Source organism: Chrysemys picta, chromosome 5 (genome assembly GCF_011386835.1).
Source record: "Chrysemys picta bellii isolate R12L10 chromosome 5, ASM1138683v2, whole genome shotgun sequence".
Classification (NCBI taxonomy): Eukaryota; Metazoa; Chordata; order Testudines; family Emydidae; genus Chrysemys; species Chrysemys picta.
Window position 1 is genome coordinate 145,028,148 of NC_088795.1, and position 23,443 is coordinate 145,051,590.

At 62.5% G+C, this 23,443-nt stretch overlaps 1 protein-coding gene across 6 annotated transcripts; it reads right to left on the bottom strand.

Moving 5' to 3' along the window:
- Positions 1–5,937: 5,937 nt before the first annotated feature.
- DQX1 (DEAQ-box RNA dependent ATPase 1) lies at positions 5,938–23,031 on the bottom strand. Of its 6 annotated transcripts, none has more exons than XM_065597419.1 (12): positions 22,942–23,031; positions 21,284–21,612; positions 18,241–18,434; positions 17,121–17,496; positions 16,686–16,931; positions 9,647–9,746; positions 8,840–8,998; positions 8,119–8,310; positions 7,715–7,840; positions 7,164–7,354; positions 6,802–6,992; positions 5,938–6,526 (listed from the first exon to the last, which is right to left on the bottom strand). In XM_065597419.1, the coding sequence occupies exons 2-12, from the start codon at positions 21,575–21,577 to the stop codon at positions 6,337–6,339; spliced, it is 2,259 nt and encodes a 752-aa protein (XP_065453491.1). In that variant the 5' UTR covers positions 21,578–21,612; positions 22,942–23,031; the 3' UTR covers positions 5,938–6,336. The 6 variants fall into 6 exon arrangements, with proteins under 6 accessions (XP_065453491.1, XP_065453490.1, XP_065453492.1 ...); XM_065597418.1 differs by lacking the exon at positions 22,942–23,031 and adding an exon at positions 22,688–22,875; XM_065597420.1 differs by lacking the exon at positions 22,942–23,031 and adding an exon at positions 22,462–22,655.
- Between the last annotated feature and the right edge of the window lie 412 nt (positions 23,032–23,443).

Genomic DNA, 23,443 nt, shown 5'->3' on the forward strand with positions numbered 1-23,443 from the left:
GCGTGTGGGCATGCCCAGGGGTGGGGGCTGCCATGGGTTGGGGGAGGGGCGCTGGCATCACAGTCACTGCTGCGAGCGGAGGGGAGGCCGGTGCATGGGTGGGGGGCAGCGCTGCCTTCGGGGCTGGGGCACTCGCAGCTACTGGGACTTGGAGACCCAGCTGCCCTGGTCCTGCTGCATAACGGGGGCAGGAGCAAAGGGGCTGGGGAAAGGGCCCCACAATGGGGCTTTGTTAAATCAACCGGCAGCAGCTTCAGCTGTCAGTACCCCAAAGGCACGTGGGGGTGGGAGAGGTGCCTCCCGGCTCCTTGCAATGGCCAGAGGCATGGGGGAGGGGGATAGTCACAGCAGACCCAGACACACGCCAGGCCAGGGTGTCACAGAGTGTGGGGGGACACAAGGCCCTGCAACCCCGGCTCCCTGCAATTCACCATGACTCTCAGCCAGCCAGTAAAGCAGAAGGTTTATTTAGACGACAGGAACACAGTCCAAGACAGGTCTTGCAGGCACAGACAACAGGATCCCCACCAGTTACGTCCATCTTGGGGTCCTCGGGCACGACAGCCCCCTTGGGAGGTCAGAGCCCCGTCTGCCTCCCAGCCATTCCGCCAGCCAGCTCCTGAAACTCTCCCTTCAGCGACCCCTCCCACAGCCTTTGTTCAGTTTCCCGGGCAAAGGTGTCACCTGGCCTCTAACCCCTTCCTGGGTTCTCATGTTACACGCTCAGGTATTCTCCCTTGGTCAGGTTTCAGAGTAGCAGCCGTGTTAGTCTGTATCCGCAAAAAGAAGAACAGGAGTACTTGTGGCACCTTAGAGACTAACAAATTTATTAGAGCATAAGCTTTCGTGGACTACAGCCCACTTCTTCGGATGCATATAACATGCTCTAATGCTCTAATAAATTTGTTAGTCTCTAAGGTGCCACAAGTACTCCTGTTCTTCTTCTTCCCTCGGTCAGTCTCCCATCCCCAATGCAGACTATCCTAGCCACACTCCCCCGTCAGCATTCACAGACCACAGTAAGAACAGTCCCAGTTTGTCACACGGGGCAGCCCTGACGGGGTGGAACTGGACTGGAGGGGGCGTTGCGGCAGCCGAGACCCATGGCTCTGGTACCATTAACATCCCACACACCTGGTTCAAATCCCCCACCACCCCACCCTCGGTGATCCCACCGGGCTGCCAGGATCAGCGCCTCCATGGATACAGACCTGGTATCATCGTGGGCCAGCTGCACGTGTGGCTGGAGCGGGTGCCTGGGGCAGCGGGCTGGATGGTGGGGCCTGTGGGCGGGGTGGGGGGCAGAGCCCCAGGGCGCATGTCCAAGGGCATAGCGGGGGGCAGAGCCCCAGGGCGCGTGTCCAAGGTCATAGCAGGGGGCAGAACCCCGGGGCGTGTGGCCAGGGGCCCGGCCAGGTCTGTGGGGGTCAGAACCCTGGGGCCCGGCCAAGTCTGGGGGGGGTGGGGGGGCAGAACCCTGGGGCGTGAGCTAGAAGTTGATCTGCTCACGGCCTGGCTTCACTGCAAGTAGCCAGCGCTTAGCCCGTGCCCCTGCGGTGTCCTCCCCAGGCCTGTCCCTCACGCGGTGCCAGGGCCGCTGGGGCCCTGCGCTGAGCGGAGCTGCTGGGGGCTTTCTGAGCACACGGGAAGGAGTCGGGGCCCAGCACTGCTGGCGTGGCACAGGCCTGTGTCCCCACTGCAGAGCGGCTGTGCCCCCCTGTGCAGGCGTGCCGGTCACAGGCCCACCGCATGGAGCCAAGGAGTTACTGTGGGCACCCGGCTGCACCCCTGATTCTGCCCCACTAGGCCCTGGGGCTCTGAGCTAGCCATGGGCTGCGGCAGGTGGTGCAGGCGAGGGTCTGGCCAGGGCCCTGCAGGGGTGGGACTGGCTGCCCACGACGGGCCCTTCTGGCCTTACCGGCTCTCAGGCTTGTGCAGTGGGACAAGGCTGGGTGGGGGGAGGGACAGTGATGTGCCCCCTGAGGTTGATGGGGGAAGGGCAGGGACATGCCCTCCACCCCAGGCCTAAGGGGCCGTGCCCAGAGCGGCACCGCAGCCCGGCTGTCCCAGAGGGCGTTACACAAGGGCCCAGCCTGTGGGCGAGGGGTGCTTGGGTGGGCAGTGGGGAGCAGCCTGGGTTTGAAGGGGGATTTGGCTGCAGCCCCCTTGCTCCGCAGGAGATCCCCAGCCCCGCCCCCGCAGCGTCCGGTGCTCGCTGCCAGCCTGGTACCCGGAGGCCCAGCACACTGCGCTCCCCCCAGCCTCACGGAGGGTCTGGGGTTCCTGGAAAGCAAATGGGAAGTTGGGCACTGCTGTCACTGCGCTGATAAGGGCAGTGCCACGCCCTGCCCGGCTCGCAGGGTGCAGCCTGGGCAGCCCCGGCTCCAGCCCACTCCAGCTGGGACGGCCAGACTCAGGGAGCCCCCTGCGGGGCTCAGCTCTCCCTACATCCATCCCAACAGGCAGGGCCGGCTCCAGGCACCAGCCTGGCAAGCAGGTGGTTGGGGCGGGCGCTCCGGAGAGGGGCGGCAGGTCCAGCTATTCGGCGGCCAGTCCCTCACTCCCGCTCGGAGCGAAGGACCTCCTGCCGAATTGCCGCCACAGATCGCGATCACGGCTTTTTTTTTTTTTTTTTTTTGCGCCACTTGGGGTGGCCAAAACCCTGGAGCCGGCTCTGCGAACAGGGCTGCTATAGGCCCCCTGCCCGTCCAGGTTTGCAGCCAGCCGGAGGGGGGGGGAGGGAGGGGAAATACCGCAGTCCAGTACACCCCTGCCCCGTCCCGTCCCCGGCTCTGCCAGCTGCCTCTTCTCCTCTCCCCACGGGGGGCAGGTGTTTGCGGGGGCTCCATGCAGGGCCTGCCCCTCGTGTGCTGCACTGACCTGGGAGGGGCCCCTCTGCTCAGCACCCCAAGCTGGCCAGGCCCCCTGCAGCCCCTGCCCCAGGGAGCCCAGCCCCTAACCGGCTCCATCCCCTCTGCCGTGGAGGGGGACAGGCTGGGCACGGCCCGCCCGGCCCCCTGGCCATTCCCCAGCCTGCAGGGAGAGGCCTGACGGCACCTGCCCCTTGTTCCCTGCCCAGAGGAGAGCCTGGGCTCAGCACAGCCGGGATACGAAGGAGCAGAAGGTTCCTACGACTGGGCTCCCCCCAGGTACGGGCTCCCCGCAGCTCAGACCACAACTTCCCCTGTGAGTTGGGGGCCGGCCAGCCCAGCGCTGACGCCTCTGCTTCCCCAGCACTTCCAGGGAACACAACCGTGCCGGGGGGAGCCCCGCTGCCCTGCCAGGGCCACCCCCTCCCTCTCACGTCACAGGGGCTGCGGGTGGGGCTGGCAGGGCAGGGGGGATTTCGCTTTAACCTCCACCAGCTCTAGGGGAACACAGCCAGTGTGAAACACCCCCACCCCGCCAGCAAAACACCTCGGGGGGCACAGGGCTAGGCTCCCCCCAGCCTGAGAGCTCAGCTTTCCTGGGAGGAGAGGTGGGGGGAAGAGACCTGTGAAGCCAGGGCCTAGGACAGGGGTGGGCACATTTTCTGGCCTGAGGAACACATTGGGGTTCCAAGACTGTATGGAGGGCCGAGTAGGGAAGGCTGTGCCCCCCACAAACAGCCTGGCCCCTGCCCCTATCCACCCCATCCCACTTACTGCCCCCCTCAGAACCCCCAACCCATCCAACCCCCCCTGCTCCTTGTCCTCTAACCACCCCCTCCCAGGACCCCCGCCATTAACCACCCCTCCTGCTCCCTGCCTGCCCCAAACCCTAGCCACACCCCGGCCCCCTGACAGGCCCCCCGGGACTCTCACGCCAATTCAACCCCCCCGTTCCTCATCCCCTGGCCACCGCCCCCAGAACCTCTGCCCCATCCAAACTCCCTGCTCCCAGTCCCCTGACTGCCCCCTGGGACTCCCTGCCCCTTATCCAACCCCCCCACTCCCTGCCCCCTTACCATGCCGCTCAGAGCATGAGGACTGGCAGCCGCACCAAGCGGCCGGAGCCAGCCACGCCGCTGCGCTGCCCAGTAGGAGCTCGCAGCCCCAGAGCGCTGGCAGCAGAGTGAGCGGAGGCTGCGGGGCGAGGGGGACAGCAGGGGAGGGGCTGGGGCGAGGGAACAGCCCAGCCCCACTGGCTTCTCTGGCCTGCGGGCCCCCAGAGCCCCTGCGGAGCTGGCCTGGGGCGAGGGAACAGCCCAGCCCCACTGGCTTCTCTGGCCTGCGGGCCCCCAGAGCCCCTGGGGTGCTGGCCTGGGGGGGCCTGTCCAGGGAGCTACCCACAGGGCACTGCCCAAGGGATCAGGGCACCTCAGCACCAGCCAGTCAGATCCAGGGCAGCAGGGCCCATTGCGATGATCCAGTCTGACCCGGTGCAGCCCAGGCCAGAGCCCGGCTGCCCACTCACCCCTATGGCAGAGCTGCTAGACCCAGCCTGGGTTGAACAATTGCCAGGGACGGAGAATCCACCTCATGCCTCCGGGATCCAGTCCTGTGGTTAATTCCCCTCCCTGTCAGAATCTCCCCCTTTGCCAGGCTGAGCGTGTCCATCCTCGGCTCGCCCGACAGGCCTCTTAGGAGGTGTTTGTTCCCCCGTCGGCACCTGCAGCCTGGGATCAAGTCACCGCTGAACCTGCCCTTCAAGCTCCCGAGCCGGAGCTCCCTGAGTCTCTCCCGCTAAGTCAGGTTTTCCAGCCCTCCTCCGGGCTCTTCTCTGCCCCCTCTGCCGTTTGTCAGCAGCCCTCGTGGCCTGTGGGCACAGGATCCCAGCAGCGCTCGCACTGGTGCCAGATACAGAGGGGACATAACCTCTCTGCCCCTGTTGACACAGCTCCGGCTGGCACACACCGAGCAGCGGGGGCCCCCCCGGCTGGCCCAGGCTTCTTGCCGAGGTTTGCTCTCACGTAAGCTCCCTGGGGTCGCTGGGGGAGGGGGGCTCTGAACCAGATGGGATCACAGACGCACCGAGCAGCCCCCCCACCCAGCTCTGCCCACCCCAGCACGCAGCCTGCAGGTGCTGGGCCCCATGCCCTGGGGAGGCTGCAGCCACCAGGACAGCCGGCACCCAGAGCTGGAGAAGAGGGAGGCAGGATCCCAGCAGCAGCCGACCCCATCCTGCAGCCCCAACAGCCCTGGATCATCTCTGCCCCCTCCGCCCTTGCTGGGGGCCAGTGCCCCCGTGACCCGGGGACAATTCACAAACTGTCCCCACATGCAGGGGAGGCAGAGGCCAGCGGGCAGCTCCACCTTGGCCCGGAGCCCCAGGGGTGAGGGGACCGGGGCTAACGCTAGAGGGGAGCCCAGGCCGAAGCCCTGGCGATGTATTGCTGCTGGACGAGAGCCTGGCTGGAGAGTTAGGGGTGGGCATGTGCTCCCCTCGCCCGGCTGAGCAGGGAGCCCCAGGGCTGAGGTTACGAAGGGCACACTGCTGTTTTCGCTCTCACGCGTCTACCCTTGTCCAGTGAAGGGAGCTGCGGCAGGAGGTCAGGGGAGCTGAGGCAGGGGCCGGTATTCTGTAAGGAGCCGTGTAATTCTCAGGCCCTGAAGAGCGAGGTGAAGGGGGCTGGAGCAGGCCAAGGGAAAGCAACAGGCTCAGTGGGGGGTCCTGGGGGTGGATGTATTTACATTACAGGGCAGGCTGAGGGGGCAGGAGTGGTTCCAGGGGTGGGGAGGGGAGCTGGACCCCAGGCTCCCAGCTCTGAGGAGCGGGTACAGCACCTGGGTGAGTGGCCAGCAGGGCACAGGGCTGGCCGTGACCTGGCAGGCCTGGACCCACACCGGTGGGAAAGGCTGCACCCCCAGCATGCTGGGGACGAGGCCCAGGGCCTGCAGAGGTAGCCGGCTGGGCATGCTGCCAGGAAGGGGACACAGCTCAGGGGCAGGCACTGAGCCCCACGGCCCCCTCTGCTGAACACCCCCGGCTTGGAGCAACGGACACAAGGCTGGGAACAAAGGTCACAGAAAAGCTTTATACAGTCAGGCCATGGGCTGGCTCCCCCTGCTCCCTGGCCCCACACCATGGAGTGTGTGGGGCCGGAAGGTCTGTGGGGCAGAGAGGCTGTGCCCCATGGCAGAGCAGGCCCCTGGTAACACACCAGCAGGCAGGAGGGGGCCCTGAGAGCAGCCGGTGGCACCTGGGTGAGGCGGCTCAGAGAGAAGGCGGGGGGCAGCCCCCCCTGCACCATGAGCTGGGAGGTCCAGGAGCCCCACCGGAGCACCCCACACGTACAGCAGCATGGGGGACTGGCGTGGCAGCACGGCCGAGGGGAAGGACCCCTCGCCCCCTCCTGGGGTTCCTTGTACCCCCCATTGTCACAAGAGGGGAGCCCAGCCAGCCCCTCGCTCCCACTCACTGGAGTGCACACACATCCTTGTCCTTGTCCTCCCCCTCCACACCCCCTGCTCCGTCCAGCGCTGGCTCCAGCCGGCCCAGTGGCTCCGCAGCACCCAGCACCTTCTCCCTCAGCTCCATGAGCAGGTCGCGGCTCTCGCTGGGCGGCAGGTTACTCAGGTAGTACTGGGGTGCCAGCTCTACCAGCCTGCGAGGAGAGAGCAGATCAGTGCCGGGCAGCGCCAGGCCGGGCCCTCGCACCAGGGTCCGGGCAGGCAGGAAGGGGCAGCACCCAGGGACCAGGCTGGAGGGGCACAGAGAAGGCGCCAGGCCATCCCGAGCCAGGTGTTACCCTGCCAGCATCTCCAGGGCCTGCCCTGCAGCCAGCCAGCCAGAGAGGCTAGGGGCTCTCCCCCCTCCCCAGCCATTCCCCTGCTGGGGGTCTCCGCTCCCCTCCCTCCCCCAGCATCCCCCCACCCTTACATCTGAGGCTGGATCTCAGAGACCACGCTGAGACAGTTGTCCTGCGAGATGGTGAACTCGTGGTACAGGACCCAGGGGGGTGGGCGGGGCAGGGGTCTCCGAACCACGTAGCAGCAGTGGGGGGGCAGGTGGGCCACATGCTTGTGCGTCAGCATCAGGTAGTTCCCGGAGCCGTCGATGTCCCGGGCCACCTGCGGGGAGCAGAGGGGTCAGTGGGGACAGACAAAGCAGGGCCTATGGCAGCCTGTGCAGTGCCCCCCCCCTTCTCTCCCCACCCTGCACACACGTAGGGCCCCCCCAGGGACTCAGGGCAGCCCCCTCCCCTTGCGCCACAAGGCCCCTCGTTCTGGGGGCTCCCCCACCTTGAGGAAGTAGCCAGAGATAAGCGCCCTCTTGAGGTTGAGCACGTTGTCGTCCGTGCCGAAGGCGGGGGGAGAGACGGGCAGCTCGATTCGCTGCATCACCTCCAGTAGCTCGGCCCGCACGATGCCCGCCAGCTGCAGCCCCGCACCGCTCACCCCGTGCTGCCGGCACCAGCTCTCATCCAGCTCGTCTGCGGGAGAGGGGCGTCAGCTGGGGGCCCGGCCCCTCCCTGCATCAGGCTTTTGCCCCCGTCCTCTCCCCAGGGCCACACCATCTCCCTTGCCCCCGTCTGCCACGCCCAGCCCTGCAGGGACGCCCCCACCACTCGCGGCTTGGGACAGCGGAGACCAGACCTATCGAATGCCCGTAGCCTCTGGAACTGCAACCTGCCCCCGGAGCAGCTTGTCGCCCTGCCAGGGCGGGGCCCCAGCACAGTGGTGCCAGGGCATGGGGTACGGCCAGCCGGTGCAAGTGGTGGGTGATGCCAGGACGCAGGCAGCGGCAGATGCTGGGGAGATCCCCCCCCACCCGCACGCAGAGCGGCACTCACGCTGCTGGAAGGCATTGAAGACATTGATGAGGGTGAAGTGGTCCCCATCGGGGTGCAGCAGGGCCTGCCGGCGCACGGCCGCAGCCTCCTCGGAGCGCGCCACCGGGGTCACAAAGCAGGGCGAGGCTGGGGAGAAGCAGGCAGGAAAGAGTTATTCGAGTGCCCGGCAGGGCTCTCCCTGCGGCTGCCCCCACAGTCCCCAGCATGGCTGGGGGTGGCAGAGACCCACCCACCCACCCCCTGGATCTCCAGGAGGCTGTGCGGCCTGCAGCCCGGCTCCCCGCAGCGCTGAGAACCTCTCACCCACAGAAAGGAAGGAGACAGACAGCACGGCCAGGCCCGACTCGGAGCCCTGGTGCTGCTCCCTCTCGCAGGGGACGCGGTGCCCGCGCCTGGCCCCCTACCCGTGAGCATGGCGGCCATGGTGAGCATCTCGTGGACGCAGTCGAACTCGCAGGAGGCGATGAGTGCCTTGGCCAGCTGGGGGTCCAGGGGGAACTCCGACATGATGATCCCCACTTCAGAGAGGTTCCCATCATCATCCAGCGCGGCCAGGTAATCCAGGTCCTCCAGGGCCTGCATCAGCGACTCGGGGGCTGGTTGGGGGGCAGGGAGTCGGTTGGGGGGCAGGGGAGGGGCCAATGCCGCAGCCCCAATGCCAGAGCCCCTCCCCAGAGCCCCCCCATTGTGCCAAACTCCCTTTGCACAGGACTCATCCCCCTCCCCCACGCCAGGCCTGCCAGCTCCCTCCCCCCCCTCCCGGAGGGGACCATCCTTCTGGGATGGAGGGGTGGCCGGAGGGTGGGGTTCCCCCGATGCTCTGGCCCTCCCCCTGTGCATGGCTGTCTCTCCTGCTGCCAGACCTCAGCCCCAGCCCGCCAACTGCTCCTGCCCACGGCCGAGCTGGGGGTCCCCAGGCCAAGTCTCCCGTTGCAGTTTCCTGCCCGTGTCCAGCCCCTCCCAGCTCAGTGTCTGCGGCGTGGGGCCAGCTGGGAATCTCGTTAACAGGCCATCCCCCCCCCCCCGCGATTGTTAATGGGTCACCCAGAGCAGCCCCATGTTTCCCTCCCATCCCCCACCGTCCCGCAGACGCCCCTCACTCCCGACCCGCAGCCCGGGGTGTACCTGGCCGGTCGAGGAAGTCGCACTGGCCCATGTCAGCGATGTCGAGTCTCTTGAGCAGCAGGACCAGCCGGCTCAGGTTGGCCTCGCTCACGTGGGGGGCGGGGGCGGCCGGGAGGAACTGCTCATAGAAGGCTTCGGAGTAGAGGCGCAGACAGGTGCCTGCCAGATGAAGGGGAGCTGCCATGGGGGCGGGTCGCGAGCGGGACTGAGGGGGGGTTGGCATTGGGGAAGAGGCACTGTGGGGGCGGAGTGGCAGCAGACTGGAGCTAAAGCTACAGCCCAGCCGGCCAGCAAGCTAGCCCCCCTAGACGCCCAGGCTGGTCCCCCAGCCCGGCACTGCCAGCCCCACGGCTTTGACAGCTCCCAGCGCGTCCCTAACACGTGCTGCCTGCGGCCCGGGCACTCACCTGAGGGGCTGCCTGCGGCCCGGGCGCTCACCTGACGGGGGGGGGGGGCTGCCTGCGGCCCGGGCGCTCACCAGACGGGGGGGGGGGGGCTGCCTGCGGCCCGGGCGCTCACCTGACGGGGGGGGGGGGGCTGCCTGCGGCCCGGGCGCTCACCTGACGGGGGGGGGGGGCTGCCTGCGGCCCGGGCGCTCACCTGACGGGGGGGGGGGGGGGGGGGGGGGGGGCTGCCTGCGGCCCGGGCTTGGGCGTTCACTTGAGGGGGCGGCTGCCTGCGGCCCGGGCACTCACCTGGGTGGGGGGGGGCTGCCTGCGGCCCGGGCACTCACCTGGGGGGCTGCCTGCGGCCCGGGCTTGGGCACTCACCTGACGGGGGGGGGCTGCCTGCGGCCCGGGCACTGACCTGGGGGGCTGCCTGCGGCCCGCTGCCTCCGTGACTCCGCCTGGCTCTGGCTGATAGGCCGCAGCACCTGGGACTCTGCGCGGATCCGGGGATTGTAAACCTGTGGGGACAAGGCGCTTTGAGGGGCAGGCCGGCCTGATGCTCCCGGGCCAGCCATGGGCTCTGCTCACCAGCCGGCGCTAGACCTGTGTTCCCCATTCCCCACCAGACGCAGAAATCAGCCCCCGCCCCCAGCCTGCCCAGTGGGTCCTCCTGGCTGCTTGGAAGGGTTTGCTCTGCAAAGCTGCAGTACTACATCTCGCCAGCAGAGGTCCACGTCGGGCCAGCCACCCGAGGGAGATTTCTGGGACCGCAACCGGGCCCCCAGGCTGGTCAGGGCAGGAGTAAATGGGACTCTAGGGGGCACTGGCTCCGACCCCAGGGTTACCAACCCCAACATGACGTCATTCTCTTAAAATAGCCTATTAAAATCTCCTGGGTTGCTTTCAATGGTCACTGGGAGGTCGATGCCGATTCCGGGAGACGCCAGGCCAAACCTGGAGGGTTGGGAACCCTATCCGAGCCAGCCGGCTCAGGGGAATGGGACATGGGCCTTTCCTCTCTAGGGAATGCCGGCTCCAATCCAGCCGCGGGGCAGGGTACTGGGATATGGGGCCTTTTCTCTTGAGGTGCAAAGGCTGCAGTTCAGAAGAGACATCCAGACAGATGTCTGTGTGGTGCTGGGGGTCGTGGTACATGGGGAAGGGTAGGGGAGAGGTCCTGGAGGCCAAATTTAGGCTGCTAGGGAAGAGACTGACGTCCAGGACCTCCACAGTAGCGTTCTCAGAGATGCTCCCAGTTCCACACACAGGGCCAGCTAGACAGGCAGAACTGCATGGCTAAGACAATAGGGTTCAGGCTCATTAAAAATTGGGGAACCTTTGGAGAAGGAGGGGCCGACACGGGGGGGATGGGCTCCACCTCAACCAAACCGGACCCAGACTTCTGGCATGTCACATTGAAAAGGTCACAGGGGATTTTTGAAACTAACAGCTGGGGAAAGGCGACAGGTGCGGAGGACACGGCCTGGACAGAGGCATCCCGTAGGGGTGAATTCATTACAGGGGGATTTTAGATCCTAGTACAGAGGACAGGACAAATTGGTAAAATACAGGTAGGCGCTCGGGAGGACCAGTCAAACGCAAGAGTCCCATTTAGTGAAACACATGAAGGACTGTGACCGAATACGGTGCTTAGACAGAATGGCCAGAGAGTGACTGCTGAGCTGGGGAAGCCGAGTGCCTGGGATTACATGAGGACACGGATGGAACAGGCCTCGCGGAAAGTTGGAGAAATGGGGATAATCGGTGGGGCAGGTAACACCGGGGTACAAAGAGAGGTGGGGGAGGGTCACTCTACATGACAGAAAGCAAAGAAAGAGTCAAATAGAGTACAAATCTTAAATGAATCCAACTGTCCCATAGAATCTCTGTGGCTAGAAATCCCCTGCTTGACCAATAAGAACGCAGCAGGAGGGATGTACTACCGACTGCCTGACCAGGCCATCGTGAAATGCTCGGGGTGAGTAGAGAGGTTACACACAGGTCGAAAACACAACAAAGGCGGATTTCAGCTCTCTCCATATTAACTGGATACATGTCACCTCAGGACGCAGAGAAAGTTTCTAGACGCAAATGACTGTTTCTTGGAGCAGTTAGTCCTGGAACCCTCAAGGGGAGAGAATTCCTGATTTAGTCCTAAGCAGTGCACAGGATCTGGTTCAAGAAGTGAATCTAGCTGAACTGCTCACTGATAGTGACCAAAACAAAATCAATTTAGCATCCATGTAGGAGGGAAAATACCAGAGAAACTCACCGCAGTGACATTTAATTTCAAAAAGGGGAACGGCACAAACAGGAGGCGGCTAGTTAAACGGAAATAAAAAGGCACAGTCACAAGAGTGAAACGCCTGCAAGCTGCATGGAAACTATTTTAAACACTATAATAGAGGCTCAAATTAAATGTATAAACAACAAAAATAGTAAGAGGACCAAAAAAATGCCACAGAGTAAGAGGTGGCTAGAGGCAAACGGGCTTCCTTGCACAGGTTAAATCCCTGTGGAGAACAGAAAGGAGCATGAACTCGGGCATGTCAAGCGTAAGGCTACGGCTACACTGCGCTGCTGTAAGCTCGCGAACGTAGCCGCTCTAAGCGGATAGGAGGGAGCTCTCCTGTCAGCGTAGCTATGACAGCCCCGCGAGCAGCGGTAGCGACGTTGGCAGGAGAAGCTCACCCACCTCCATGAGCACTGGTGCGGACAGCGCTAGGTAGGGGTGACTTACGTCACTCAGGGAGTGGTTTATTCACACCCTTGAGCAACATAAGTTATGACAGCCTAAAAGTGTCACTAGGCAGCCCATACATACATAAATAAATAGTGAAGAGCAACTAGCGAGAGAGACAAAAAACTAACAGCAAAGATTTTTTTAAGAATGTCAGAAGCAGGAAGGCTGCCAAACCACCAGTGGGGCCACTGAACGATTGAGGTGCTAAAGAAACACTCAAGGAAGATAAGGCCATTGTGGAGAAACTAAATGAATTCTTTTCTTCAGCTTTCATGGATGAGGATGTGAGGAAGATTCCCAAACCTGAGCCATTCTTTTTAAGATGACAAATCTGAGGAACTGTCCCAGATTGCGGGATCATTAGAGGAGGTTCTGGAACAAATTGATAAACTAAACAGTAATAAGTCACCGGGGCCAGATGGTATCACCCAAGAGGTTGGGAGAAACTCAAAGATGAAATTGCAGAACTACTAACTGTAGTTTGTAACCTATTGCTTAAATCAGCTTCTGTACCAGATGACTGGAGGATTGCCAACGTGATGCCAATTTTTGAAAAAGGCAGAAGAAGTGATCCTGGCAATTACAGGCCAGTAAGCCTAAATTCAGTACCACGCAAACTGGTTGAAACTATAGTAAAGAACAGAATTATCAGACACACAGATGAACACAGTATGTTGGGGAAGAGTCAACATAGCTTTTGTAAAGGAAAAACAAGGAAGAGTCCTCGTGGCACCTTAGAGACTAACACATTTATTTGGGCATAAACTTTCATGGGCTAGAACCCACTTCATCAGATGCATGGAGTGAAAAATACAGTAGGCGGCTATAAATATACAGCACATGAAAAGATGGGAGTTGCCTTACCAAGTGAGGGGCCAGTGCTAACAAGGCCAATTCAATTAGGGTGGATGTGGCCCATTCCCAACAGTTGACAAGAAGGTGTGATTATCAGAGGGAAAATTATGTTTTGTAGTGACCCAGCCACTCCCAGGCTTTATTCAGGCCTAATTTGATGGTGTCAAGTTTGCAAATTAATTCCAGTTCTGCAGTTTCTCGTTGAAGTCTGTTTTTGAAGTTTCATTGTTGAAGAATTGCCACTTTTAAGTCTGTTACTGAGTGACCAGGGAGATTGAAGTGTTCTCCGATTGGTTTTTGAATGTTACAATTCTTGATGTCTGATTTGTGTCCATTTATTCTTTTGCGGAGGGACTCTCCGGTTTGGCCAATGTACAGGGAAGAGGGGCATTGCTGGCACATGATGGCATGTATAACATTGGTAGATGTGCAGGTGAACAAGCCCCTGATGGCGTGGTTGGGTTCCATGATGGTGTCCCTTGAATAGATACGTGGACAGAATGGGCAAGGGGGTTTGCTGACATTGCTCGTTGTTTTTGCTGATACAGACTAACACAGCTACCCGCTGAAACCTTTTGTAAAGGGAAATTGTTCCTCACCAGTCTACTAAAATTCTTTGAGGGGTCAACAACCATGTGGACAAGGGGGATCCAGTGGATATAGTGTACTTAGACTTTCAAAAAGCCTTTGACCAGGTGTGACGAAGTGGGGATTTTCCCTTGTTATGGTTTATGTAAGTCTTACTGTTTTGCACGAATGCTGTGTGTGCCTCAGTTTCCCTGTGTATTGCACCAATGTCTAGGTGGTGGGAATAAGGGGGTGTGACTTTTGCGGGGGCTGTTCCAGCTGCCTGCAGGGATGCTATGGCCGCCCCTTCGTAACCTGAGACCCAGGAGGGGGATGTGAGCAGGTGACTCTTGGCCCGGGAAGGGAGACAAAGGCTGGAGGAGGAGCAACGGGCAGGGCAGGGGCCAGGCAGCTGGAAGGGAGTGAGTCTCGGCTGGCTTGGGGCGCGGGGGGGTGGGGGGGGACACCACAGAGCCCTGGCTATGGGCTCCCCTCCCCCCAAGAGGGACTTGGCTGAAAGTCACTGATGTCTGTGCTAAGAAGTTCTGCCCTCCTCTGTGTTCCTGTCGACTAATAAACTTCTGTTTTACGCTGGCTGAGAGTCATGTCTGACTGCGGAGTTGGGGTGCAGGCCCTCTGGCTGCCCTAGGAACCCGCCCGGGCGGACTCGCTGCGGGAAGCGCACGGTGTGGAAGGGGATGCTGAATGCTCCAAGGTCAGACCCAGGAAGGTCGAAGCTGTAGAGATTTCTTGCCCTGGAGACAGTCTGCTCACAGAGGGGAGGCTCCCGCAGACTCCTGGCTGGCTTCATATGGAATAGTTCCAGAGCATCGCCCTGGTGACTCCGTGACACAAGGTCCCTCACCAAAGGCTCTTAAACAAAGCAAGCTGACATGCGATAAGAGGGACGGTCCTCTCATGGATTGGTAAGTGGTTAAAAGATAGGAAACAAAGGGTAGGAATAAATTGTGTTCAGCATATTCACAAATGATCTGGAGAAAGGGGTAAACAGTGAAGTGGCAAAATGTGCAGATGATACAAAACTATTCAAGATAGTTAAGTCCAAAGCAGACTGCGAAGAGCTACAAAAGGATCTCTCAGAACTGGGTGACTGGGCAACAAAATGGCAGATGAAATTGAATGTCGATATATGCAAATTAATGCACACTGGACAACATAATCCCAACTATACATATAAATTAGCTGTTACCACTCAAGAAAGATCTTGGAGTCATTGTGGATAGTTCTCTGAAAACATCCACTCCATGGGCAGCGGCCGTCACAAAAGCGAACAGAGTGTTGGGAATCATTAAGGGATAGATAAGACGACAGAAAATGTCATATGGCCTCTATAAACCCATGGTACGCCCACATCTTGAATACTGCCTGCAGATCTGGTCACCCCATCTCTAAAAAGATATAAAAGATCTATTGGAATTGGAAAAGGTTAAAAAAAGGGCAACACAAATGATTAGGGGGATGGAACAACTTCCATATGAGGAGAGATTAATAAGACTGGGATTTTTCAGCTTGGAAAAGAGACGACTAAGGGGGGATATGACTGAGGTCTATAAAATCATGATTGGTGTGGAGAAAGTTAATAAGGAAGTGTTATTTACGTCTTCTCTAACACAAGAACTAGGGGTCAGCAAGTTTAAAACACACAAAAGTATTTCTTCATACAGCGCACAGTCAACCTGTGGAACTCCTTGCCAGAGGATGTTAAAGGCCAAAACTGTAACTGTGTTCTAAAAGAAGGAGTGAAGTTCATGGAGAATGGATCCAACAATGGCTATTAGGCAAGATGGTCAGCGACAAAACCCTAGGCTCTGGGACTGGGCGACAGGGGCTGGATCACTTGATGATTCCCTGTTCTGTTCATTCTCTCTGGGGCACCTGGCACTGGCCACTGTCGGCAGACAGGACACTGGGCTGGATGGACCTTTGGTCTGACCCAGTCTGGCGGTTGTTGTGCGTCTGTCGACAGCTGCTGCACAGGCTGCTCTCCTGTGCAACAGGCAGGGGTCCGACGCTGCCTCATCCCACTGTTAATACAAGCTCCCAGCCTTTCAGGGCCAAGAGACAGGATACTGACTGAAGGGAAGGAGCGGGGCTTATTTGTAGGGCCTACGAAATTCTCGGCCATGAAAAACGTGTCATGGGCAGTGAAATCTGGTCTTTTGTGTGCTTTAACCCTATACTATACAGATTTCACAGAGGGAGACCAGCGTTTCTCAAATTGGGGGTCCTGACGCAAAAGGGAGTTGCAGGGGGGGGTCACAAGGTTATTTCAGGGCGGGGGGGGGGGGTCATGGTATGGCCAACCCTTCACTTCTGTGCTGCCTTCAGAGCTGGGCGGTTGGAGAGCGGTGGCTGTTGGCCGGGCACCCAGCTCTGAAGGCGCTAAGGCTGCACCCCACCAGTAGCAGCAGAGAGGTAAGAGTGGCAATACCACACCAGGCCACCCTCACTTCTGCGCTGCGGCCTTCAGAGCTGGGCGGCTGCTGATTGAGGGCCCAGCAATGCAGGTGGCACCGCAGAAGTGAGGGTGGCAATACCACACCAGGCCACCCTCACTTCTGCGCTGGTGCTGGCAGCCGCGCTGCCTTCAGACCTGGGCTCCCAGCCAACAGCCGCCGCTCTCCAGCTGCCCAGCTCTGTTCAGCAGCGCAGAAGTAAGGGTAGCAAGTACCACACGCCTCACTACAGTAACCTCAGAGACTAACAAACTTTCCCTCCCTTGATATTCACCCCTTCTTGTCTACTTTTGAGAATAGGCCACTTCCACCTTAATTGAATTGGCTCGTTAGCACTGACCCCCCACTTGTAAGGCAACTCCCATCTTTTCATGTGCTATAATATATATTCTGCTTACTGTATTTTTCACTCCATGCGTCTGATGAAGTGGGTTCTAGCCCACGAAAGCTTCTGCCCAAATACATGTGTTAGTCTCGAAGGTGCCACAAGGACTCCTCGTTGTTTTTGTTGATACAGATTAACATGGCTGCCCCCTCTGAAACCTGTTATAATAACCTTGCGACCCTTCCCCCCACCACACACACCTCCTTTATGGATCAGGACTCCTACTATTACAACACCATGATTTAAATAGCTGAAATCATGAAATTTACCATTTTAAAAATCCTATGACCATGAAATTGACCAAAATGGACCCTGAATTTGGTAGGGCCCTACTTATTTTCACGTGGACATTGGCGGGAGGGGAAGTGCTGCCCAAACAGTAGTGCAGAGCTGGCTTTGAGCAGGACCAGGCTCCGCGCTCCGTACTCACGCTGCGCAGCTCCAGCCCCGTGTCGATGACGTAGCGCACAGTCCCCAGGGAGAAGGATGAATCCGCGAGCCAGTGGGTGACGATCACACGCCGGCCCTGGGGCCTGCTGCATTGCTCTGGCACCTCATAGACCTTCTGGGCTGCCCGCCCCACCCCCGGGTGCAGCGGTAGGGCCAGCAGCGGCCCCAGCCCGGGGTTTAGTGCCACAGCCTCGGTGCGGATGGCCTCGCAGCACTCGCTGATCTCCTGCCGGGAGGGGAGCAGGAGCCGTTAGTGACAGGACACCCCCTTTGCTGCAAGGGGGGTGGGAGCAGCCCCCTGCTCCTCATGCCCCCAGGACCACCCCCCAAAGCAAGTCCCAGCACCCCCTTCCCTCTCCCCTTCTCCCGCAAGCACCCCGCCAGAGATTGGTCCCAGCAGCCCCCCAGTCTCCACCTGCTCACTAGCCAGGAAGAGCAGTACATCGCCGGGTTCCTGGTGCCGGTGAATGTCCAACACCGCCTGGCACGCAGCCGAGACGTGGCCCCGAGCTGGAGGATCCCTGTACACCAGCTGGCCGGGCGGGCTGGGTCCGGGTACCCGCACCACGGGAGGGTCCCCGCAGAAGGCCCGCAGCCGTTCCTCCAAGGCCGGCACTGTCACCACCACCACCTTGAGCTCGGGGCGCTGGCGTAGCACATCCTTCAGCAGCCCGAGCAGCACGTCTGTGGGCACCGTGCGCTCCTGCACCTCGTCCAGCACAACGACCCCGTACTGGCGCAGCAGAGGGTCCGACATCATCTCTCGCAGCAGCATCTCATCCGAGCAGAATCTGTCAGCACCAAGCTCCAGGGTCAGAGGCAGCCCGGGGAAGGGGGAGTCCAGAGCTGGGACGGCAGGGGCTGCAGGTTGGGATTGAGGGGCACTGGCAGAGCTGGGGGGGAGGGAGACTTGGAGGGGATTTGGGAGGGCCCCCTCCCCCACTCTCAGCTCTCTCAGCAGGGAACCGTGTCCTTGTCCTCTGAGCTGAGAGGTGTCAGGCCCAACCCAAGAGAGCCCTGGGCACAGGTGCCCGCCTTAACCCCTTCACTGCCAGAGCCCCCACCTGATGCCCACAGCCTGACCCTTGCAGTGCGGCCTCCTCCTCACCCTTCCAATCCTGGAGCCCTTCCTTAAACAGGATCCCGGCTGGACCCCGCCCTGCCCGAGAGGGGTGTCTCCAGCCCAGACGCAGAGCCCGGCCCTGCTCCCCAGCTGCTAGCAGCCCAGCTCTGGTCTGTCTCGTCCCAGCATGGAGCGCCAGGTTCCTGCATGGGGGAGCCTGGGCCAGAGCTGGCCTCCGCCTCTCCCCAGGAAGGAGGCTGGTGGAGTGGCCTGGCTGCCTGCTGCTGAACCCTGGACTCCAGCTCCGCCCTCATGTGCCCTGGCTCCGGGCTGAGCCCTCGACAAGCCCAGCGGGGGCGGATCAGGCACCGCGCGGCGAGCAAGCGAGAGGGAGCCTGGATCGGGGAGGGAGGGGCAGCCCCAGTCCCACAAGCAGGTCTCAGTGCCCTATGGGCGCAGCTCCCAGCCTCACCTGAGCAGGGTCTCCGGGGTGCAGCAGTCCTCGTGGGGGACGCAGTAGCCAACCTCGTGGCCCAGGTTCAGGTCCATCTCGTCAGCCACGCACAGCGAGAGGCTGAGGGCGGCCAGGCCGTGGGGCTGGCTACAGGCCACCAGGCCATGTGTGAACTGCTGGGAGAGGGCGTACTCTGCACACCACTGGGGGATCTGCAAGGAGGAGAGTGGGGCAAGGGGCACAGGTCACTCCATGCGGGCACAACGGCCTGGCTCCCCGGCCCAGAGCCACCCTTGTGACATGCTGTGGGTGCCCACACAGCCTGCCAGGGGCAGAACCAATCCGTCCGGCTGGCAGGGGGCCAGATCCCAGCAGAGCTGCCTCACCCAGACACTGAGGCGGGCACAGGCACCGTAAACAATCCCTGGCACCCCACATGCTCCTGGGCACAGAGGTTGGCAGCAGGCGGCTGGCACCTAGCTATGCCATCCATGTGGAGTTCAGTCGAGCCCCAGGGCTCCCTTCCTGACAGCTCAGCAGGGGCTAGTCCCCTCCACCCTGCCACCCCCACGGCAGCTGTGGGCCCCTCAGCCAAGGGGCAAAGTCTTCTGAGATTCGGGGGCAGCTGATTGCGAACCTGGAGGGACCCCTGCTCCCTGCAGCAGCCCATGGACCCCCGGGGCAAAGCAGGGGGCAGAAATCTAGGGTACAGATGAGAGGGCAGCCCAGTGGAGCTTGAGTGACAGTCGCTGCGGTGCAGCGGGGCTGCCCTGCTCCACGGGGGCACTGCCGGCTGCGCAGAGCTGAGAGCGCAGTCACGGGGCCGATACCAATCACAGAGATAAGGGAAGTGCCCGGGCCCCTCCAAACACCTCTCATGCGCCCCTTCGGCCCGACCCGCCTGCAGGAACAGCTCTCCTCCTGGGGGCTGCAGCTGGCCCCAGGCAGAGACCTGCTCCCTTACAGAGCCACCCCCTGCCCATCCTCCACACCAGCCAGGCTCCAGCTTCCGCTGCTGGGAAACCTGGGCATCCCCTGGGCACACACCAGGAGAGGTTAGGGTTACCATTCGTCCGGATTCCCCCGGACATGTCCGGCTTTTTTGAGTTAAAAATAGCGTCCGGGGGGAATTTGTCAATGTCCGGATTTCCTCCCCATGCAGAGCGCGCGCGGCTGACAGGGCAGCCAGCCGGATCGTGCCACTCGCACGGGGCTCCGGCAGCCAGAGCCCTTCCTCCCCTTCCCCCTCCTCTCCCCTGCAGCTGAGCTCACTCCCCTCCTCTCTCTCCCTCCCTCCCACCCCTCCCTGCATTCGCAGATGGCCGGCCGGCCGTTCGCCTCGGGCCTCCGGCAGTCTGGAGCTCCGACCCTGCTCCTGCTCCCCCTCCCCCTCCCCTGCTGCCCGCTCCGCAGCACTCTGCTCTGAGCGGCACGGTAAGGGGGCCGGGGGTCGGAGAAGGAGCAGGGAGGTTCTGGAGGGGGCAGTCAAGAGACAGGGGGGAGGGTTGGATGGGTCAGGAGTTCGGGGGGGGGGCTGTCTGGGGGTTGGGGGTGTAAGGTTTTGGGCAGTCAGAGTACAGATGGGGGGGTCTCAGGAGGGGGCAGTTAGGGGACAAGGAACAGGGAGGCTTAGGTAGGGGGTGGGGTTCTGGAGGGCAGTTAGGAGCAGTGGTCTCAGGAGGGGGCAGTCAGGGGACAGGGAGCAGAGGGGTTTAGATGGGTTAGGAGTTCTGGGGGGGGGCTGTCAAGGGGTGTGGGTGTGGATAAGGGTTGGGGCAGTCAGGGGACAGGTAGGGGGTAGGGTCCTGGGGGGCAGTTAGGGGCAGGGGTCCCAGGAGGGGGCAGTCAGGGGACAAGGAGTGGGGGGGGAAGGTTGGGGATTCTGAGGGGGCGGGAAGTGGGAGGGAGTGGAAGGGGCAGGGGTGGGGCTAGGGCAGGAGAGGGGCTGGGCTAGGGCGGGGCTCCTCCCGTCCTCTTTTTTGATTGTTGAAATATGGTAAACCTAGGAGAGGTAACCTCCTAGGAGGCTCCCGCCTCCGTCTCCAGGCCCATGGCCTGGCTGGGGCCTACAGCGGAGCAGAGCTCCACAGACACACGCTGCTTGAAAACGAACCCTCCCCCAGGTCAAAGTCCTGACTGTCGTGTCTCTAGTCCCTGCCAAGGCTGCCGGGGTGGAAGAGACGCGTACAAGGGGCAGAGTGCCAAGGAGCCCAGCTGTCTGCAGGCTCTGCTGCTTGGGGGGTTGGCACCGAGCCTGCTGGTTGTCAGGTACTGGCAGCCTGGGACTCCGCAGACGAGCCAGCCCCCGTCTCTCTGTCTGTCCTGCTGCGTGAGAGCGCTGTCTGGGGCAGGGCTGTGTCTTTAATGCCAGGATAGCAGCCAGAGAAGTGGGTCCCAACTGGGCTGCTCGGTGCACCAGCATCGCAGAACAAGTCAGGGTGTCTGGGGCCCTCTTCCGAGCTCACCCCCCCCTCGGGAGTCCCTGGCCACCCGCCAGCGGCTCACTCCATAGGGCACGACTTGCCCTGCAGCTCACAGCGCAGACCCAGCTGACTCCCAGCCCGCGCCGTGCGCAACTGAAAGCCAATTCCCAGGGCGCCCGACGGAGAGCCCGGCCTCCCGTCACCCTGACCTCCCCCGAGGGGGCTTCGCAAACAGACTGGAGCCGCAGTCGGGCGTACAATGGACCCTGCCTCAGAGGTTAAATGAGGAGTCAGTGGCCCCCCTCCCACGGCACCTGTAGCCATCGCACCCTAGACTACGGGACGCAGGCACTGCCAGCAGCTGCTGCCAAGCCATTTCGCTCTGTGATCCTGTCCTCACGAGAGCCGCCGGACACCAGGGGCCGCGTACTCAAAGGAGCCCAGGACGTGTCTCACCGGCAAGCCAGCAGCACAGCGCCCCCAACGGAGCTCCCACTCCCTGCAGCACCGCGCTGCCTGTGAGGGGCAGCCCCCCACCCTCTCCTTGCAGCACCGGCTGCTCCCCAAGCCCTGGTATGTGTTCTTTCCGGGCAGGGCACTCCTGCCCTGACTACGCCCTCCCCATGCCCCCCTCGCACCTGGGTGCTCTTGCCGGTCCCGGGCCCCCCAGACACCAGGACGATGCCGCTGCTGCTCTCCAGGTGCTCCATGAAGCTGTACTTGGTGGCCCAAATAGGCAGGTCTCGCCGCCGCTGCAACAGCTCATAGTAGCGGGAGGAAAACGGCAGCCCATCGTATGGGTTCACCTCCAGGTCCCCCTCACAGTCCAGGGCCAAGCCTTCGCCATCCTCCTCCTCCTCCTCTTCTTCATCCAGCAGGGAGCCAAGGCCATTCGCCCGCAGCGGGGAGATGAGGCCATCGCTGGCCTCCATGGCGGTGAGGCTGCCGGGCAGACGGAGCCGGGGACCTGCAAGGGGAAAAGGGCAGGGTCGGAGCAGCCACTGGGCCCTAGGGGAGAAACTAGTTAGAGTGGGAAGACACCCCATCCCCACTGCTCCAGGACACTCCCACCAGTCTGGACTGAAAAACTGTCAGGGACGGAGAATCCACCTCGGCCCTTGGGTACGGTTCCCGTGGTTAATTCCCATCACCTTTAACAGCGTGCCCCTAACTGCCAGTCTGAATTCCTCTTACTTCAACTTCCGGCCACTGCCCCGTGTTTGACCTTCCTCTGCTGGACTGAGCAGCCCATCACTAAATGTCTGTTCCCCAGGCAGGTACCAAGTCACCCCTGAACCGCTTCTGTGTTACGCTGAACAGATCGAGCCCCCCGACTCTCTCTGTACAAGGCAGGTTTTCTATTCCCGGCTCTTCTCTGACACGCTCAGCCTGGGCGGTGGGCACCAGAGCGGGGCACCGGATCCCAGCAGTGCCCGATACAGAGGGAAAGTCACCTCTGCTGCTACGCCCGTTTGCGTGTGCTAGGGTCACATTCGTTCTTTTGGTCAAAGCTCAAGCGGTTCCCCAAGTGAGTCATGGCTTCCCTGGCCAGCCCCCCCGTCGCACTGACACCAGGCGTTTGCTTGCGCCCGGTTTCCCAGGAGAGCCAAGTGACTCTGAATCATCCCGGGGAACAACCTGCAAATCAGCGTCCCCCCAGCCGGTCTGTGCCCAGCCCCCCAGCAGGCTCTGGGGCCGGGACGCCCAGCGCCCCGAGGAGCAGGGTTCGTGGCCGGGAGCCCGGGCACCGCCCAGGTCTCCAGGAAGAGCAGCCGGGAGCGCCGGGGGTGGGTGTGTCATACACCGCCCTGCTCACCTGGGCGTGCGCAGCCTGGAGACCGGCCAAGGCAGCCGGCACCGCCCGGGCTGCAGGACGAACCGCCGGGGCCCGGACCCTTTTCACGCCCCCCGGGACAGGACACAGCCCCGGCCCCACCCCATGGCAGGGACCCGCGGGGGCGGGGGGGGTAACGGGACCCAGGCCGCGGCCAAGCGCGGGGAGGGGCTGCAGGAGACACCCACCCCCCCCCGCGCGCGCTGACCCGCAGCCCCGGCCCCGCGGAACCCAGGCGTCCGGGGAACCGGTCCGACGGGATGCGGCATCCGCCCCGCCCCCGGGAGCCGTGAACGCCACCCCGCCGTGCCCTGCCCCGGCCCCGCCACGCAGCAGCTGCGCCCCGGGGGCGGCGGGGGAGCCCGGGAAGGAGGCGGCGGCTGGTTGTGGCGCCCCCGGCCCCGCCCCCCAGCGGCCCCCGGCCCAGCCGCGCACCCCGAGACCTGCCGCCGCCCCCCTCACCTGTAGCCGGCTCTAGGCCCCGCCCCGGAGGGTGTCACGGGACGCCAAGCACGAGTCACGTGCCACGCCATGGCAGCCAATCAGATGGGGCCCGAGTGGCTTCCGCCCCGCCCCCGGCTCCGCTGTCACCCGGGCCCCGCCCCGCAGCGCCAGGCCCCGCCCCCCCCCCCAGCGTCTGTCGCCCCGACCACAGCTCCCCACGGAACGGCGGTGGGGGCGTGGCCAGGCTGTCTGAGGGGGCGGGGCCTCCCGAGGGGGGCGGGGCCCGGACACGTAGCAGCGAGTTCAGCCGGCCGGGACTGGCTCCCAGCCCTGCCCAGCCCCCACCCCCCGCCCAGCGCCCCCCCCGTGCTCAGCCAGCCCAGCCCCCGCCCATCGCCCCCCCGTGCGCAGCGCCCCCCCCGTGCCCAGCCAGGCAGTCCAGCCAGTTCAGCACCTCCCCTCCCAGCCAACCCAGTGCCCCCCCAGCCCCCGCCCAGCCCCCCCCGCTCTGGGGCGGAGG

What these genes read in the sequence shown, in the direction of transcription:
- DQX1 (XM_065597417.1), bottom strand. Translation starts at nt 21,691, where the DNA reads ATGGGGTGTCTTCCCACTCTAACTAGTTTCTCCCCTAGGGCCCAGTGG. An exon ending in CGACTTCCTCGACCGGCCAG is followed by an intron (nt 8,311 to 8,839) that starts GTACACCCCGGG and finishes CCCCCCAACCAG; the next exon opens with CCCCCGAGTCGCTGATGCAG. An exon ending in TCTCTGGCTACTTCCTCAAG is followed by an intron (nt 6,993 to 7,163) that starts GTGGGGGAGCCC and finishes TGCTCCCCGCAG; the next exon opens with GTGGCCCGGGACATCGACGG.